The sequence below is a fragment of the Ornithorhynchus anatinus genome, chromosome 8 (assembly GCF_004115215.2).
Source record: "Ornithorhynchus anatinus isolate Pmale09 chromosome 8, mOrnAna1.pri.v4, whole genome shotgun sequence".
Taxonomy (NCBI): domain Eukaryota; kingdom Metazoa; phylum Chordata; class Mammalia; order Monotremata; family Ornithorhynchidae; genus Ornithorhynchus; species Ornithorhynchus anatinus.
Window position 1 is genome coordinate 51,096,467 of NC_041735.1, and position 20,279 is coordinate 51,116,745.

A 20,279-nucleotide genomic window follows, 5' to 3' on the forward strand; every position below is an offset into this window, starting at 1 on the left:
CTGTCCAAGTTCTCTCCTCCCTCTACACCCACTTCCTTAGACCTCATCCACTTGCATGGCTCTAGCTACTATTTCTATGTGGACAAATCTACCTCTCTAGCCCTAATTTCTCCTTGCCTCCAGTACATCTCCACTTGGATTTACCTTAAGCACCTCAAACTTAATATGTCTAACACCAAACTACTCGACTTCCCTTCCTAGTTTTTCCATCCCAGTCAACAACACCACTATCCTCCCTGTCCCAGAAGTCCACAACCTTGGTGTTACCTTGGAACCCTCACTGGATTAAGACTGTCTCTTAATTCTCCCATTCAACCTATTGCCAAATCCTGCCATTCTTCCTACATGGCATCTCCTAAATTCAGTCCTCCCAAACAGCTACCATTTTGGTAGAAGCTCTAGTCTTATCATGACTAGACTATTGTATTATCTTCCTCACTGGTCTCCTTGCTTTTCCCCATCCAGTCTAAACTACATGCCGCTGATAGGATCATCTTCCTGAAGTGTGGCTTGGCACGTACATCTCTGTGCCCCTTAGGCCTTCCACAGGCTCCCCTTGTCCTGTGCATCCAACCAAAATTCACAGTTGACATCAAGGTTCTGCAGCTACTCACCCCACCTGTATATCTGTTCTCTTCACCCACTGTATTTTGCTTTCTACTCTTCCATCTCTGTTGTGTTGCTCAAGCTGTACACTTGGATTGGCACTCTCCTCCCCACATATACATCAGATCACAGCCTGCCTTCTTCAGAACCCTCCCGAAAGTCCACCTCTATCATGCCTTTTACAATTCCTTCCGGTTATCCCACTCATACAAACCTATCAGCCATCTCTGGCATGTTTGTACTTATATATGCTTATGCAGTTGTTCTTTCAGTTTATCTGAAAGAACTTTTGAAAATACTTTTATGTTGCTCTCTGAATGTAAGTTTGTGGGCAGTGAATATGTTATTTTTACTTTTAAAATAACTCCCAATAGAGCAGAAAAAGAGCATTTAACTTTTTAATTATTGCTTAGTATTTTAAGCTATGTTACTTGACCTTTTAGGATGTGTTTCTCTGCATTATATGGGTTAGGGAGTCATATATATTTTGATTTTTTGCATTCAGTGTAGGTCATGGACAAAACAAAGTGAATTCTGGAGATTGCTACGCTTATAGGATTTGAATATTTTTTTGGACTTTTCCAACATTGATATTCCTCCTAACTGAAGTGACTGTTTTTATTTTGGGCAGGGAAAGTTAATATTTTTATTCTGCAATTTAGATGAATTGATCCTTTTTGTGTTAGCAGATTTTGCTTGAAAGCCATTTTAATGAGTAAGTTGATACTAAGAATTCCTGTAATCATTCCATGTATTATTTTTAGGCTGGAAATTATGATACTTGTCTGCAACACCTTGCCTGCCTGCAGGATATAAACAAAGATGACTACAAAATTATTTTGAATATTGCTATAGCAGAATTCTGTAAAAGTGACCAAACAACCACGGATAATTTGAGACAAACACTTAATCAACTGAAAAATCAGGTAAACTGCAAATCGGATGGACTTCTTAAAATGTTTGAAGGTTTTGCTACTCCTGGTAGAGAGGGACAATATTATTTCTAGTCTAGTACTACAAAATCCAAAATACAATTTTTGAAATATACAAAATCTTAAAGCATAGAAAAATATTCTTAGGGAAACAACATGGTGTAGTGGATAGAGCACAGTCCTGACTGCTAGAGGACATAGTTTTTAATCCTGGCTTCACCTGTCTACTGTGTGAGCTTGGGAAAGTCACTTCTCTGGCCTTCACTTTCCTCATCTGTAAAATGGGAATCAAATACCTCTTCCCCCTCCTTAGACTGTGAACCCCCCTTGTGGAATAGGGCTGTGACTGACCTCATAATCTTATATTTACCCCAGCGCTTAGTATGGTGCTTGGCACTTATGCTTCACAAACACTATTATTATCGTTATTATTATTATTTGCCTCAACTAGTGTTTCACTATTTTGGGCTAAAATATTGCTGAGAAGCTAGGAAACCATTTGTTCAATAATGTGAACCTGTTTAAGTATAGCGAACCCTGGTTTTGGAAGAAATGGTTTGTGCATATTTGTGCAGCTTCGAGCATGATGACTAGTACAGGAAGGCTGACTTATAACAGTGGGCATTTACATCATCTCTGAATTTATTCCTTGTTTCAGGATAATTATGACATCTGAGTGAAATAGACCCAGATCTGAATGAATGGAATCTCTTCCTCTCAAAGCTGCTGACCTGTCCTTTTCTTTTTTTTCTTTCTTCCTGTACCCCAGATTCAGGTCAAAACTCTTCAAAAAGTCCTTTCAGATGAACTCAACGCCTCCAATCTCACCCAATTCCATGAATTGTTTTTATTAAGAAAAAATAGGTCCAAATTTTGCAGTCCATATCCCACATGGGGCTCACAGTCTTAATCCCCATTTTACAGATGAGGTAAATGAGGCACAGAGAAGTGAAGTGGCTTGCCCAAGGTCACAGAGCAGACAAGTGGTGGAGCCAAGGATTAGAATGTCCTCTGACTCTCAAGCCCATGCTCTTTCCACTAAGCCATGTGGCTTCTCTTAGTATTCTCTGCCCCTCCCAGGTTGAGAGAGACAAGTAGGTGAGAGCTGAATCGTCGGTGTTCACCATTGTTAACTCTGATGTTTCTTTAAATTTTTCTAATTGTAAATCAAAGTGAATTATTTGCTGGGCTTTTTTTTTAGGTACACTCAGCTGTTGAAGAAATGGATGGCTTAGATGATGTTGAAAATAGCATGCTGTATTACAATCAAGCTGTTATCCTCTATCATCTGCGTCAGTACACTGAAGCTATATCCATTGGAGAGAAACTTTACCAGTTCATTGAACCTTTTGGTATGTTATGTATGGAAGCAGAGAATGTTGTATTTTCTTTAAAATTCATTAGGTTTATCATACTAAATTTATTAATATTGCTAAATTATTGAAAAATATTGCAGGGCCTCCTAAACTTGAGCGATATGGCAGGGAACCAACTGCACCACATTTTCCTGACATTTGGGAGAGTTAAAAAAAAAAAAAAAGGTCATAATTAACATAAAAGCAGTTTGTAAGAGTTCACTTGGGACTAGTTAAAATCATGAAGGCCAGGAGAGCTACCCTTTTCCTCTTTTGGCCCCTTTAACCAGGAAAAGCCACCATTTTCTTTTCTGATAGATGAGACTTTGTGATTTCATGATGTCACCTCTTGTTGCCTTGAACTGGAATTTTGAAAATTAGAAAGGGAAGAGAGCCTGGGCTGTTGGAGGACAGCATTCCACTTTGGTTAATCAGTCAATCAAGGAATTTATTGTGCACTTACTATGTGCAGAGCCCTGTACTAAGCACCCAGGAGAGTAGAATACAGAGTAGGTTGTCATGGTCTCTGCCCACAAGTAGTTTATTGGGTCTGTTCAGTCCAGCTGAAGAGAAGAATTAAATAAGTATTTGCTTGCGATACCCATACATCCTGCCTAAATTGATTTCATGGGCTTCAAATTGAGTATTTTATATGTTGTATTATCTGAAATGGACTCTACATAGAGCAGATTAACTGGATATTTGGTGGGCTTGGCAGATCTAAACCTTGTAAATAGCAGAAACCAAGCAGCAGAGAATTACCTCAGCTCTCTCTATTCTGACTTGCTATGCTCTAAAGAGACTAGAAAGGGATAGATTTTAAGAAGGGGGAAACGAAGATTTTCTTCCATTTATTTGGGAAGTCTTTTTGAAAAAAGTGGACTTAGGGGAGAAATCTCAAGATGGGTTGCTGGCTTGAGGGAGGAGAGGATGATGAGCCCATTGTTGGGTAGGGATTGTCTCTATCTGTTGCCGAATTGTACTTTCCAAGCTCTTAGTACAGTGCTCTGCACACAGTAAGCACTCAGTAAATCCAACTGAATGAATGATGTCACTGTGATGATAATCATTTATTTTCCAGCGCTTAGTACAGTGCTCTGCACATAGTAAATGCTCAATAAATACTATTGAATGAATTAGTATTCATTGAGCACTTAATGAGGGATGGGCATTACTAATCCCATCATCATCATTAGGATTTGAGGATCTGTTGTGTGCAGAATGGTACTAGTTGCTTGGGAACGTAGGGTAGATGTGATCTCTAATCTCCAGGATTCTAAAATCTCAAGGTGGGAGTCAGGGAGACAAAAGTTGTTTACATACAGTAGGAACAGAGTAAAAGAGCAGCTAGAACTGATAAAGAAAAATGAATAAACAAATGGGGAAAATAAACAGATATACCCATGTGATGAGGGTGACTGATGGGATAACTAGAGGAAGAATAGAGATTGGTCAGAGATGCCTTCTGGAGGGAGTTTTCAAGAACTTTGAAGATGGGGAGGATGTATATAAGTGTATTAGAGAGGGCATTCACATTGAGTCAGACAGGAGAGTTAAAAGCAAAAAAAAAAATTGAGATTATTTTAGTTTGAGAGAAGTAAGGAGTGGAAGCTGGGTTGAAACTGGAGATTAGAGTAGAAAGTTGAAACAACTGGTGAAAAACCTTAAAATCAGTGCTTTGGAGTTTGATAAGGAGAGAAATGGGTAGGCATTGGAGGTTTTCTAAGAGAGGTGTCCTAAATAATAATTGTGGTATATGTGAAACACTTAGTATGTGCCAAGAGCTGGGTTAGCTACAAAGTAATCTGGTCCCACGTAGGACTCACAGTTAAGTAGGAGGGCGAACAGGAGTGAATCTCCATTTTGCAGATGAGGTATCTGGGGCACAGAGAAGTTAAGCAAGTTGCCCAAGATCACATAACAGGCAAGTGGCAGAGCTGGGATTAGGAGCCATGTTCTTTGATTTAGCCATGCTTTTTCTCAGTGGTATTTTATGAAGTAGCGTCAGACATCTGAAAATTGAATAACCGGCAGGGAGAAGAGTCTTGAGGCAGAGAGACAAGTAAGAAGATTTTTGTGGTCATCCAGTGAGGTGAAGAGGACATGGATGAGGGTTGTGGCTAAATGGATGGAGAGGATGGGCCAGTTCTAAGAAATACTGTGGAGTAAAAGTGGGCAGGATTTAGAACAGACAAGATGGGAGGTGAAAAGGAAGAATTAAAGACAACACCAAGGTTGCAAGCTTCTGGAAAAGAGATAATGGTGGTTGTGCTGAAAGTTAAAAGGATTAGGTTTATGAAGGAAGATGAGGAATTTGACTTGTGGCATATTGAGTGTGAGCCACTGGAGGGAGAAATATGCTATAGGCAGGAGGAAATAAAGAGTTTGGAAGTGGCAAAAACCAGCCTGACTTCCAGATTTTTCTAACAGTCAGCTGCATTGGGTGCAGGAGTGGAAGAAGCAGATTATGGTGAGTGATCTAGGTCTGTCGTTTGAGAGTGTGAGAGTAAAAGAAGAACAAGGGAGCAAAAGGTCAGTACAGAGGAGAGCGTTGAGGGCATGGACTTTCATGACTAGAGAAGGGAGTGGTGTTAAAATCCAGGAGTTTTAAAATAGTCTGGCCCGGGTGGAGGGGTTGTGGGCCTGGAGGTCTTGGTGAGCAGAAGGCAGTTTTGGAGGATGAAGAGTTGTACTTGAAGTGGTAGAATAGCTGTGATCAGAAGAGGTCATTCAGAGAGGGAGTGATGTAAGATGTCCATCTCCACTTGAATGTCATGCTGACACCTCAGACTTAACATGTCCAAAACAGAACTCCTCATCTTCCCCCATAATCTGTTCTCCCCCCAAATTTTCCATTCCTGCAGACAACCCCACTCTATCCTCCCTGTTTCACAAGCCCTTAGTGTTGGCATTATCCTTGACTCATCTCTCTCAATCACCCCGCACATTCAGTTTGTCACCAAATCCTGTTGGTTCTATCTTTAACATCGCTAAAATTTGTCCTTTCCTCTCCATCTTAAGTGCTGCTCTGCTGATCCAAGCACTTACCATACCCTACCTTGACTGATGCATCAACCTCTTCACTGACCTCCCTGCCTCCTGTCTCTCCCCCATCCAGTCTATTCTGTACTCTGCTGCCTGGGTCATTTTTCTAAAAAAAAAACAGTTCAATTCACATCTGCCCACTCCTCATGAACCTTCAGTGGTTGCTCTTACACCTCCAAATCAAAAAGTGATTCCTCACCATTGGCTTTAAAGTATGCAGTCAGCTCCTCCTGCTCCTACTCTACCTTACGGATTTCCTACTACAGTCCAGTCTGCACACTTTGCCCCTCTAATGCCAGCCTAGTCTACTTCACTCTCCCCATACCTCTAGGCTGTCAGATCACTGTGGACTTGGAATGGGTCTCCCAACTCTATATTTTGCTCTCCCAAGTACTTTGTTCAGTGCTCTGAACACAGTAAGTGCTCAGGTACCATTGATTGCTTGATCTTGCCACTGGCCCCTTGTCCATGTCCTCCCTCTAGCCTGGAAATCCCTCCTCTTTCACATACTACAGACTGCTACTCTCTCCACATTCAAAGCTGAATTAAAATCATATATCCTACAAGACACCTTCCCTGACTAAATTCTAATTTCTCCTACTCTCTCTCCATAGCTGTACTCTCAAAGCACTTGACCCTCATCCCACCCTCAGCCCCATAGCACTTAGGTCCAAATTCATAATTTATTTTAATGCCTGTCTCCCCGTTTAGGCTGTAAGCTCCTTGTAGCAAGGAATATGCCTCCTAAAGTTGCTGTATTGTACTCTCCCAAAAGCTTGGTATAGTTCCCTGTACACAGGAAGCACTCAGTAAGGGCTGTTGAGTGATTGATTGATTTTATTGGTTGACTTTAAGGGATAGAGCTAATGAAATTGGAAGTATTGTAGCATTTTGTAATTTTGAAGCCCAGTACGTTCCCATGTTGGTACACAGTTGATATGGGCTGCAGCTGAATGACAGCAGGTAAATATGAGTACTATTTATTTTTGTGCTCACTTGGTGCTGTGATTGGGAGGTACTGAATAAAATGTACAGGGTCCTTCCCCACAAGATGCTTACGCACTTCTAGGGAAGACAACCAAGTAGAATGGAGACACAAGAATCTGGGGAACCCAAACTTCTTGAGTCCAACCTGATTACGGTGCTTGGCGCTAGTCAGCACTTAAAAATTACTATTTTTTATTCATCATTATTATTATCATCATCTTGTCTGTGCTCCCAAAATCAATCAATCAGTGGTGTATATTGAATACTTTCTGTGTGCAGAGCACTATACTACAAGCACTTGGGGAAAGTGCATTCTAATGGAGTTGGTAGACATGATCCCTGCCCACAGGAGTTTACAGTGTGTAGGATACACTCTTCTATCAATCAGACAATCACTCAGTGGTACTTACTAAGCACTGTAGTAAGTGCTTGGGGCAGTTCATCAGAGTTGGCAGACACATTCCCTCCCTCAAGGAGCTTAGAGTGTAGAGGGGGAGACAGACGTTAATATAAATGAATAAATTAAAGCCATGACCTCTTCTCCCTCTACTCCCTCTGCCATCTCCCCTTTACCTCTCCGCAGCTTAACCCTCTTTTTCCCCTTTTCCCTCTGCTCCTCCACCTCTCCCTTCCCATCCCCACAGCACTGTACTCGTCCACTCAACTGTATATATTTTCGTTACCCTATTTATTTTGTTAATGAATTGTACATCGCCTCGATTCTATTTAGTTGCCATTGTTTTTCGAGATGTTCTTCCCCTTGACTCTATTTATTGCCATTGTTCTTGTCTGTCCGTCTCCCCCGATTAGACTGTAAGCCCGTCAAATGGCAGGGACTGTCTCTATCTGTTGCCGACTTGTTCATCCCAAGCGCTTAGTACAGTGCTCTGCACATAGTAAGCGCTCAATAAATACTATTGAATGAATGAATACTGTCTAAATTACTTTACATCTCATAAATAGAAAAAAATAGGAAATGTGTGGAAGATCTGAATTTTAGCACTTGCTAAACAGGTGTGTTTGTAAGGAGACACTTACGTGTCTAGACTGTAAGTTCGTCTCTAGAGTGTAAGCTCCTGTGGGCAGGGAATGTGTCTGTTTATTGTTGTACTCTCCCTAGGGCTTAGTACAGTGCTGTGCACACAATAAGCACTCAATAAATATGATGAATGAAAGCATGAATGAATTCAGATTCAGAGCACTTGGAAATTCAGTGATGAATTATCATTAGCATCATTAAAAGTTATATTGAATTCATGGCTCTGGGCTCTGACTGGAGTGTCTCATTATTCCTTTGCTTTGGAAGGTAGGTTTTAACAGCTTGTTGTTCTTTTATGTTTACTGAGAAGACATTTAACTGTGAGCTCTTATCTCTTTTTTTTTTCTGTCTTGCACAGAAGAGAAATTTGCCCAGGCTGTGTGCTTCCTGCTTGTAGACTTGTACATACTAACTTACCAAGCTGAGAAAGCTTTGCATCTTCTTGCTGTTCTGGAAAAAATGATTTCACAGGGCAGTAATAACAAAAATGGAAAAAATAATGAGGTAAGCATCTCTAGGTGGCCAAGCCAAGTAAATAATCAAATTGAGCTTGAAGACTTACTATGAAAGGTTATTCAATTTCAAAATCCCATACAAAACTTTATTTTGTTAACCATTCCAGCTGTACATTTTTTAATTCTTACCTCTGACCAGTTTTATTCCATATTGATAATCAGGTTGAACCCAACCCCTGTCCTGCATGGAGCTCACCATCTAAAAATGGGAGGGAGAACAGGTATTTAAGTATGAGGAAACAGGCCCTGAGGATTTGAGTGACTTGCCCAAGGTCACACAGCAGGCTGGAACTAGAACCTGGGTCCTCTGACTCCCAGGCCTGTGCTCTTTCATCTAAGCCACTCTAATTTTATAACTCGAATAGTGGTTTGTATTTTAGATTTCTTTGAAAATAATTATTCGGCACAGTAATAAGTTGTTGCTCTTTCATCTTTACATTTATTATAAGGCCCTTGAGCATAACAATCAAAACATCTGTGATTCTTCCAATGATGCAAGCATAGGGAATGGATTCTGGATTTACAAATGCCAAATAACTCCATCTCCTTTGAGTTGCTTAAAGAGGAGAAAATTATCTATTTAGATTGTTTCCATCAGTTTTCTATGCTGGGATGTGCTTGCAGTCTCCCTTCACAACCTCTATCTTTATGTTATTAGTTGTGTAAAGCACTGTTCTAACCACTAGGTTAGATACAAGTTAATCAGGTTGGACATAGTCCCTGTCTCTCATCAGGCTCACAGTCAAGTAGGAGGGAGAACAGATAGTTAATCCCCATTTTTACAGTTAAGGAAACTGGGGCACATAGAAGTGAAGTGATTTACCCAAGGTCACACAGCGGGCATGCAGCTGAATTGAGATCATAACCCAAGTCCTCTGATTCTCAGGCCCATGCTCTTTCCACTAGGCCAGAAAAGGGTATATCAGATGATGGCCTCTGCAGATTTCTTGAATGAAATATTCTTCTTGTAAGAAAATGCCCCCTCCTCTCCTGTGTTAGGGTTTCTGAGACAGATCTAAAGGGCATCCTATATTCCTTCCAACCTGATGAGCTTGTGTCTACCTAGTGCTTAGTACAGTTCCTGGCACATAGTAAGCACTTAATAAATCCCATTTTAAAAATAGCAGTTGGCTGGATTGGAGTGTCTGACAGGCTGCTGCAAAGTACTTCAACTGGAATTATGTACCCCTCAGCAGGGGCAGTAGCACCAGAGAGATATTTGTACGTGATTTGACTCTAGGTGAGAATTAAATGCTTCCTCTTACCCCCCCCAAAAAAATTTGTCAGGGATGAGAACATTAACGAAACTAAAAAAAAAACCCAAATTAGCTGACATCTGTCTCTGGCAGTGGTCCACTCCTGCTCCAGTCTTGAGCTCTGTATGGTGCAGAGGGAAGACTTCAAATATTTCTTCTCACTGCCACTTTTTTCAGCCCCTCAAGGACATGTGAAATGGGGGCCCCCAGGGGGCTAGCCAGACACACTTGTCTGGACAGACTCTCTCTCTGTCACTTTTACAAATAATATAAAAATCCTACCTTATGAAATACGGCAAATCCATTCCTCAGAGAAGTAGGTAAAACAAGTGATTTCCATTGGATAATTTAATATTGTGGTAAGTGGTGAGGTAAATCTGTTGTACTTATTGAGTGCTAACTGTGTACAGAGCACTATACTAAGCACTTGGGAGAGTATAACACAGCAATATAACAGGCACATTCCCTGCCCGCAGTAAGCTTACCATCTAGAGGGGGAGACAGACATTAATATAAATAATATAAATAAATTACAGATATTTACACAAGTGCTGGGGTGGGGCATTTGAATAAAGGGAACAAGTTAGGATGATGCAGAAGGGAGTGGGAGAAAAGGAAATGAGGACTTAGGTCAGGGAAGGCCTGTTGGAGGAGATGTGCCTTCAATAAAGCTTTGAAGATGGGGAAGGTAATTGTAGGATATGAGAGGGAAGGCATTGCAGGATGTGGGTGGAAGGTCAGCGGCGAGATAGATGAAGTCGAATAAAAGACTGTGATCTTATTTTGTCACAGATTTTTAGTAATATTGTTCTTGGATGTACCTCTAGTTACTTTTGCTTCTCCATTTGAACGTAGACAGGTAATAACACCAGCAAAGATGGGTCGAACCATAAAGCTGAAAGTGGAGCCGTAATAGAAGCTGCAAAATCCAAGATACATCAGGTGAGTCTATTTAAGTGAGACAATTTGTGTTCATCCTGGACAGTATAACTTTCACCTTGAAACCTTTTTAAAAATGGATGTGAAACTTTTACCTATAATATTTTTAAAATGTACCATGAGACTATTGTGTCCCCGGACACTAAAAAGTTTTTGTGATACGCTGACTGCCAACTTTTCCACATTGAACCCAGTTCTCAAACGGAGGCTTCCGAGGGCACAACAATGTACCCTTAAGGAATTGCACAGGAGAGAATATCACCCTCCAGGCACTTCCTATAGTCTTCCCTCACCCCAAGCTTAGTCCTAGATCAATTGAAAAATCCCCTGCTAGTTGCCAGTAGTTTTCACTCTCACCCTCCATGTAATTTCCCTAGCAGCATGGCGTTGTGGATCGAGCATGGGCCCGAGAGTCACAAGGTCAGGGGTTCTAATCCCAGCTCCACCACTTACCTGCTGTGACCTTGGACAAGTCACTTTACTTCTCTGGGCCTCCGTTACCTCATCTGTAAAATGGGGATTAAGAGTGTAAGCCCCACGTGGGGAGGGACTGTGTCCAACCTGATTTGCTTGATTCCACTCCCACACTGAGTACAGTGCATAGCATGAAGAAAGTACTTAAAAAATACAATCATTATTATTATTATCAATAAAGATATGTAATCAAACAAAAAAGTATTATTGACCTAACGTGACTGAGCACTGTACTGAGCACTTGGCTAATTAGAATTAGTAGACATATCTGATTTGAAGTTTAAAATCTTTGGAATAAATTACAGAAAAGAAGTAGCAATACTATGAAAATATATACATGAGTGCTATGAAGTTTTGAATGCTTAAATGTAGAAATGATAGTTGGAATTATAAAATAGGGAGTTAAGAAATCAATTGGAAAAGCCTCCTGGTGGACATGCAATTGCAAAAGGGCTTTGAGGATGGGGAGAGCAATGAACTGTCAGATGTCCTCTAGACTGTAAGCTTGCTATGGGCAGGGAACCTGGTCTCTAATTCTATTGTGTTGTACTCTCTCAAGCCATTTAGTACAATGCTGTACATAAAGTAAACACTCAAATGCCATGGGTTGTGACATGAGCTAGAGGTTGGTGGTGGAAGTGGTGAGATGAGGCACAGTGAGTAAGTTAATTTGAGAGGAATGAAGAATGTGAGCTGGGGTTAAATGGGACCAAAAAGTGGATAAGTAGGAGGGCAATGCCAGTGGAAGCTTTTATGTGGGATAAGGAGCAGCTACTTCCACATCATCAGCAGAATCTCTAGAGGCATGTGGGTTCAGCCCACAAAATGTGCGTCGTTTTATGTATGTGCATGTGCCTGCTTGCCCAAAGAGACTCAGTGCTGGTGCCCAGAGTTTGATATTTCAACAAAAAAACCTGGTGCATCTGTTTTTTTACTAATTTTCAGTCATCTCTCACCTGGTATGTCCACATTGAAGCATTCCTTATATTTAGTGCAATTTATTGAATTGGTCTAGGTTTTATCATATTTAAATATGGTGGAGTATATGCCTGGTAAACACAGTAATTTCATGAAATAGAAACTAGTTTTTTTTTTTACATGTGGTGCATAATACTCTGTTAATTTTTGTGTTCTTGTAAATTAACAGTATAAAGTGAGAGCCTATATCCAAATGAAGTCTCTGAAAGCATGCAAAAGGGAAATCAAATCTGTGATGAATACAGCTGGAAATGTAAGTTTTTCCAATATCATTGCTATTTATTGCTGTCAAGTTCCTTTGGAAACTATGAAGCTCCCTTAGAAAATAGTGCTAGACTCTAATATCTAGCTATTAATCAATGAAAAACCATTTATTTTTATTAAAATACCTGGCCTTTATTGAACATATCAGTGATGCTAAAACTGGAGTTTTGTGGAATTTCTTGATATTTGAAACAATTATTTTTAACAGTACTTGTAGCCTTCTACAAGTCCCTTCTGCTTTGTCTATGCACTTGGATCTGTATCCACTGGACACTTAGAATTCTCCTTACCCTCCGCCACACAGGAGTTACGTACCTATCTAATTTATTTATATTAATATCTGTCCCCTCTCTAGGCTGTAAACTCATCGTGGGCAGAGAACAGTCTCTCAACTCTGTTGTATTGTACTCTCCCAAATGCTTAGATCAATGGCCTGCACACAATAAGTGCTCAATAAGTGCTCTAACTTTTATATGCTAGAGATCAACTCTCTTTATTAGAAGGACCATGGTTTGTTTCTGTTGGTTCATTCAATAACAAGTGGTATTTATTGAGGGCTTACTTTGTGCAGAACACAGTACTAAGTGCTTAAGTTTTAAGAAGGCTTCAAATCAGTGACTAAATGAAAAGCTTCAAGATTCCATATTATGGATCATATAAAGGTGCAGCTCTTTTGATAGTTACCTATAATTTTATGAATTGCTGATTGGAAATCAAAATAAATTTTCATTGGTTGATGAAGAACTAAACATTTGTGAACTGGAAAACTAGATAATATGTCAAGTTTGTTTTCAATTTCAGTTTTAAGGTAATTTTTCTATTATGGCTGTTGGTAACATATGTGAGCGTGATTCTAGTTCTGAGTCTATCACTTGTTATGTAAAAAGTATTTATTCATTCAGTCATATTTATTGAGCACTTACTGTGTGCAGAGCACTGTAGTAAGTGCTTGAAAAGTACAATTAGGCAACAGATAGAGACAGTCCCTGCACGACGACAGGATATGTTAGAATTATGGTTCTGAACCCAAAGGTAATGTCTAAGAAGATTATAAATAACTTTTATGCTTTCTTTCAGTCAGCTCCCTCTCTATTTCTTAAAAGCAATTTTGAATACTTAAGGGGCAATTATCGAAAAGCTGTCAAACTGTTAAATAGTTCCAACATTGCTGAACATCCAGGGTTCATGAAAACAGGTAAGATGCATCCGTTAAATCTGGATATTGCATTTCCATAAACCTATTCTTTGCATCCCAGACTTATCACCTGTTCAGAATGGTATTTTAAATGAATATTTCTGACATTGACACAAGTAAATTTCACTTCACCTTGCTCAAAATCTCTGGAATTTTAATGGGCCATTCCCCTTAATCAGGCCTTAAACTAGTATAATGATGTAAGCTTTTTGATTAATTGATCTCTTACATATGCAGCTCCCATTGGGTGTTTGCGTAAATTCTGTTCATGCATTTTCTGGTACATGATTAGCTTCAGCTTCCTTATGTCTCTCCTCAGGTTGCTCCTCTGCTGATGTGATTAGCAAGCAGTCCTTAGAGCTCAGACCTTCACAGGGCTTCCCTCTGCCTTTTTTTTTATGGCATTTGTTAAGCATTTATGATGTACCAGGCTCTGTATCAAGCACTGGAATAGATACAGAATAATCAGATTGGACACAGTCCCTGTCACTCATGGGACTCAGTCTTATTCATCATTTTACAGATGAGGAAACTGAGGCACAGAGAAGTTAAGTGACTTGCCCAAGATCCCACAGCAACAAGTCCTCTCTAATACTACAAAATTCTCCTGGGCAGTTCTGTCAACATTCTTAAGTAGCAGTAACAGAATTTACTGTATAATAATGATGGTATTTGTTAAGTGCTTACTATGTGCAGAGCACTGTTCTAAGCGCTGGGGTAGACACAGGGGAATCAGGTTGTCCCATGTGGGGCTCACAGACTTCATCCCCATTTTACAGATGAGGTAACTGAGGCACAGAGAAGTGAAGCGACTTGCCCACAGTCACACAGCTGGCAAGTGGCAGAGCCGGGATTTGAACTCATGACCTCTGACTCCAAAGCCCGGGCTCTTTCCACTGAGCCACGCTGCTTCTCTATAAGTATACGCTGCATACTATATGTATGATACTTCAGTTTTTGGAAGTATTTGTAATTTATTACATGGTAGAGTGAATGACTTGGGAGATTTTGGCTCATGAAGGATCCAGAAGTTTTAGAGTTGGGCAGTATAATTTTGCTGTACTTAAGAAGAATGGAATTGGATTAAGATGTTGTGATTATATTGATGATTTTTTAAATAATGCTGCAATACTCATGAAATTTTAAATGGAGAAACATCTGATTTGTATGGAGTAACTGTTACTTGTTAAGAAGCAGCCCTTGATGGGTCTTCATTTTTCAAGTATTTTGTTATTTAAAAAAAATTGATAGTAGTCCAGAACTATTCTGTTTTAATCCCATTTAAAATAAATTGTGTGGATGCCATCTTTAGTCAAACAACCAAGTCATCTCTGGTAAAGTATGAAAACGCTGAAATATCACTTTATTAAAAGTGTAAAGGTAGGCTTTTGGGGAGATGATGGATGGAGACTCCCGTTGAACTAAAGATAAGCCTCGGGCCTTCATTCTTAGATCTTAGAATCCACTCAGAGGAATTGATTATACCGATTGTATAGTGCTTTTTGCACTCTTGTCCCTGCCAGTCATGCCGCTCCTCGGCCAGCGGATGCAAAGAATGAGTAGGTGGGCTGGGTTGCAGGACATTGTGAGCTGTGAGCACATATGGTTGAAAAGACTGCAGCATGATGCTGGTGCTGTGCTGTAATCACATGGCCTGGCAGAAAGATGCCTTGGTGGTCACTGTGGTCCCTGCCCACGGTAGCCAGCTACTTTTCAGGACTCCTCTTGGGTCTGCCTCCTTGCCAAATGCCCTAAGGGGATTCTTTGGTCAGAAACTTTCACCACTGATGGAAAGTCCAAATAGGCAGAACCGGGACTAGGACCCAGCTTTCAGGTTTTGGACAACTACCCACTGAAGTTGAATATACTGGCTGTTTATCATCGGTTTCTAAGTGTTTATAAAGTATGGAGAATTCTTTAAATAATTTGCATTTGAAAGACTGAATTTCTCTGACAGTGTTGCCTAAATGAGGTAAGGTTTTACCAGTTTTTCAGACTGCTTTGTCTTTGGGTATATTTCAACTCTGTGAAATTAAAACCCAGCTTTCTTTATGATGAACTTTTAAGACAGTCTGTTATATCTAAGAAATTCATCACAATAGACTGAAATAGGCTTATACCTAGGTTTTGGGAAGCAGTGAGGCCTAGCGGAAAGAGCACGGACCTGAGAGTCAGAAGAACTGAGTTTTAATCCCAGATCTGCCGCTTACCTTCTTTGTGAGCTTGGGCAAGCCACTTAACTTCTCTGTGCCTGAGTTCCCTTATCTGCAAAATGGGGATATGCTCCCCCCTACTTAGACTGTGAAACCCATAAGGTACCTGATTATCTTGTATAAATCCCAGCTCTTGGTTCAGTACTTGCTACGTAGTAAATGCTTAACAAAATACCCCACATTATTTTGTGTAATGTACATGAGAAGGATTTTTATATATTCCTCACAGCTGTTATTCATTTTGAGTGCATTTTTATGAGTTTTCTATTGACCGACAAAAGCCGGAATTGACTTAATGTATATACGTTATTATATTTGTATGTGTGCTATATATTCTTTACTTAAGAGACTAGTAAAGATGAGGATAATTCCTTTAATATGAAGGTTTTTTCCTCTTATCCAATATGATGTACTTTTTTGCAGGAGAATCCGTAAGATGCATGTTTTGGAATAATCTCGGCTGTATCCATTTTGCCATGGGAAAGCACAATCTTGGAATTTTCTACTTTAAAAAAGCTCTCCAGGAAAATGATAATGCATGCACTCAGCTAGGTGCAGGTAGTCCGGATCCAGGTAAGACTATCAGTCGATTCCACAGAGGGGTGTTCTAGGCAAGTGAGTGTTCCCTCACCCACTCCAACCTCCCAACAAGGTGTTGAATCAAAATATTTCCTGAAGTACAAAAGATGTTCATTTATTGAGGACCCATTGGGTACAATGCATTTACTGCGCACCTGACAAGCAAACACAGAAATAAATGGCAGAGTCTCTGCCTTTGAGGAACTTTCCATCCAAATTGGCCAAACTGTTGGACACAGATTACCACATATACGGTAGGTAAATTGTGAGAGCATAGAACATGATAAAAACAAAAGTAAGCAATAAATAAACACATATACTTGAGTGCTAAAGTGACTGGTGGAGCCGCGTGACTAAGGAGGTAAGATGTTAGCTGTGGAGTGCCTTCTGGACTAGGTGGCTTTTTGAAAGGCTTGGAAAGTGGGTATGGAATCCCTTGAAATTTAAAAAAAGCCAACATTTTTTAGAAAGGAAATATAATCAAATTAGGCTCTGGTGATTATTTAGATTTATTTGTTTTTATATTAATAGCAATCATTTTCCTGGCATATTATGATCTTTAGCATTTTACTTGGTTAGAGAATTAAGATTTTTATTTCCTTTGAGGAAAAAAATTCCTTACCTGAGGAAAAAAATATATTGTTATTCTTAAATGGACCAATCCAAGGAGATTACTACTTTTTACTGTTAGATTTTGGAAACAATTTTATAACAACATTCTACTTGCAACACTGATAGGCAGTAGGGTAGACAAAAATACTTCACTTAGATAAATATAGGAAGAAGAAAAATGCTGGGAAGTCCTCTTTAACTCTCCCCCACTGAATCTGTAAACATCAGTAAGAAAGGCAGGGAGTGCTAATCAGTAGTATTTTTTGAGCAGTGAATAAATAGAATTTATTGAGCTCCTTCTCTGTTGGGGTCCCTTAAGATTCAGTTCTGTGTCCCCTTCTATTCTCCATCTACACCCACTCCCTTGGAGAACTCATTTGCTCGTGTGCCTTCAACTACCACCTCTATGCAGATGATACCCAAATCTACATCTCCAGCCCTGATCTCTCTCCCTTTGCAGTCTTGCATTTCCTATTGCCTTCCAGACATCTCTACTTGGATGTCCTCCCGTTACCTCAAGCTTAACACATCCAAAACAGAGCTCCTTATCTTCCCACCCAAACCCTGTCCTCCCGCTGACTTTCTCATCACTGTAGCCAGCACCACCATCCTTCCTGTGTCACAAACCCATAACCTAGGCGTTATCCTTGACTCCTCTCTCTCATTCCACCTGCGTTAGTTGTAGAGGAAAGGAAGTCCTTACTTTGATCTTTTCGAGAGGCAATTCTGTGGAGGGTAATGATGAAAATAAAGACTTTATTTGTATTTTCCAGGCAAGAAGTTTTCCGGAAGGCCTATGTGTACGCTGCTGACTAATAAGCGGTACGAGTTGCTATACAATTGCGGGATTCAGCTTCTGCACATTGGTAGGCCATTAGCCGCTTTTGAATGCTTGATAGAAGCTGTCCAAGTTTATCATTCAAATCCACGGCTCTGGCTGAGACTAGCAGAGTGCTGCATTGCTGCCAATAAGGGGGTAAGTGAGCCTTTTGGGGCTTTAGTGGCCTTCCCGATCTCAGTCATTTTTATCAAAAGTAGAAATCTTATAATTGGGTGAAACTGAACCTCGAGTTTCTGGAAGACTCAATTATCCGGAATTTGAGTACATTAATACAAATAAAAGGTCCACTTTGTTGTTTGTTGGTCCAGTTGCAAAGAAGATCTGAGATCTGCTCCTGGAGCTAGCAGTCCAGCCTTTGAAAGTATTCCATATGTTTAGTAGTTGCTATTTACTAATGCTGGGATGAAAATAAGTTCAAATCCACAAAATCTGAATGAACTGGTTTCCATTTGGGTTATTTTTATAGTAGTGGAAGCTTCCAAAATTTTTTCTTTTGGTTAAATCATAAATATCTAATTGCCCAGTGCTACCACAGAGCCATCTCTCCGGCTGTACCTCCCATTTGTCTAAAGTTATTTGATGCAAATAGGTGCTCATTGAGGCATTTCTTAAAACCTCTGATAAAGCAAGGGATCAATCAATGGAATTTATTGAGCACTTCCTATATGCAAAGCACTGTACTAAGAGCTTGGGAGAATACGATACAGCAGAATTAACAGACACATTCCCAGCCCATAAACAGGTGCAGTCTAGAGGGGAAAGAAAAACCTATGAAAGAGCCTGGGTGAGAGTTCAGAGAATTATACAGGGCACTGAATGAACCATCTATTGTGGAGAGAAAGATGTTATGGAAGGTATTAGAGCCACTTGTCTGCTGTGTGACCTTGGGCAAGCCACTTAACTTCTCTGTGCCTCAGTTCCCTCATCTGTAAAATGGGGATAAACAGTGAGCCCCATGTGGGACAACCTGATTACCTTGTATCTACCCCAGCGCTTAGAACAGTGCTTGGCACATAGTAAGTGCTTAACAAATAACATTATTATCATTATTATTAGAAGTTCATCCAAGCACAGTCCTTTTGAACATTTAGAACTTCCAATGGAAATTGGTTTTAATATTTATCAAAGTCATCTTGATTAATCTGTATTTAACATTTTCAACATTGGCCTTCTTGCATTTTCACTCGTTTCCTTCTAATTTTTTTTGTAGACACCAGAACAAGAAACTAAAGGTCTTCCAACCAAAAAAGGAATTGTACAGTCCATTGTAGGTCAGGGCTATCACCGTAAAATAGTTCTGGCATCGCAATCCATACAGAATGCTGTATATAAGTAAGTATATCAAAAAGAAAAATAATTTTGCTTTTGTTTACATTAGATTTTAAACTCCTTGAGGACAGGGGCTGTGTACTAATGTATTGTACTCTACCAAGCACTTACTACGGTGTTCCGTACACAATAGAGAAGCAGCCTGGCTTAGTGGAAAGAGCATGGGCCTGGGAGACAGAAAAGCTGGGCTGTAATCCCAGCTCCGCCGCTTGTCTTCTCAGTGACCATGGACAAGTCACTTGAATTATCCACCTCAGTTACCTCATCTGTAAAATGAGAACTAAGACTATGAGCCCTATGGGAAACAGGGACTGTGTCCAACCTGATTAGCTCATATTTACCCCAGCGCTTAGTACAGTGCCTTGCACATAGTGAGTGCTTAACAAATCTCATAATACAAAAAATAGACCCTCAATAAATACTGTTGACTGGTTGATCACTACATGAAGAGAAGCGGTGTAGCTCAGTGGAAAGAGCACGGGCTTGGGAGTCAGAGGACATGGGTTCTAATCCTGGCTCTGTCACTTGTCAGCTGTGTGACCTTGGGTAAGTCACTTAACTTCTCTGTGCCTCAGTTACCTCATTTTATAAAATGGGGATGAAGACTGTGAGCCCTATGTGGGACAACCTAATTACCTTGTATCTCCCCCTGCGCTTAGAACAGTGCGTGGCACATAGTAAGCACTTAACAAATACCAACATCATTATTATTATTATTATTATTAATAATAAATTTGTATCCCATTTCTGTCTGCATGACCAGCTCTAACTTATTGTGCCCTTCCCAAAATGTCCAGGAGAGGGCTTATTTGTATGTTAAAACGTTTTATAACGTGTGGATTCTTCTTGCACATTTAATGTTAATTCAGTTTTCTGTTATCGTTTCAGAAGCAGAAAGACCTAGTATAATAAATGGGTTGAAGAAGATATTTTTGCATTTTAACAAGGTTAACACATTCAGGGCAGCTACAGTAACTTGAATGCAGTTACCCTCAGTTTAGTAACCCCTAACAATCAGTGATAAGATTTCCACCGGTATTACTCATGTTTTTTGGATAGTAGCACATACTCAGTGTTGATGCAGTGATGTCTAGTATAGAAGCATCCTGGAGTAAATGCT

General features: G+C 40.0%; 1 protein-coding gene across 2 annotated transcripts in view; it reads left to right on the forward strand.

Moving 5' to 3' along the window:
* The window catches only part of CNOT10 (CCR4-NOT transcription complex subunit 10), a 56,180-nt gene that overhangs the window by 11,399 nt on the left and 24,502 nt on the right, over nucleotides 1-20,279 (forward strand). For both annotated transcript variants that reach the window (XM_029070882.2, XM_029070881.2), the window contains exons 3-11: nucleotides 1,371-1,532; nucleotides 2,740-2,890; nucleotides 8,323-8,468; nucleotides 10,591-10,677; nucleotides 12,296-12,379; nucleotides 13,468-13,585; nucleotides 16,222-16,371; nucleotides 17,763-17,965; nucleotides 19,041-19,162. In XM_029070882.2, coding sequence (XP_028926715.1) covers nucleotides 1,371-1,532; nucleotides 2,740-2,890; nucleotides 8,323-8,468; nucleotides 10,591-10,677; nucleotides 12,296-12,379; nucleotides 13,468-13,585; nucleotides 16,222-16,371; nucleotides 17,763-17,965; nucleotides 19,041-19,162 — 1,223 coding nt within the window. The remainder of the gene's footprint in view (nucleotides 1-1,370; nucleotides 1,533-2,739; nucleotides 2,891-8,322; nucleotides 8,469-10,590; nucleotides 10,678-12,295; nucleotides 12,380-13,467; nucleotides 13,586-16,221; nucleotides 16,372-17,762; nucleotides 17,966-19,040; nucleotides 19,163-20,279) is intronic.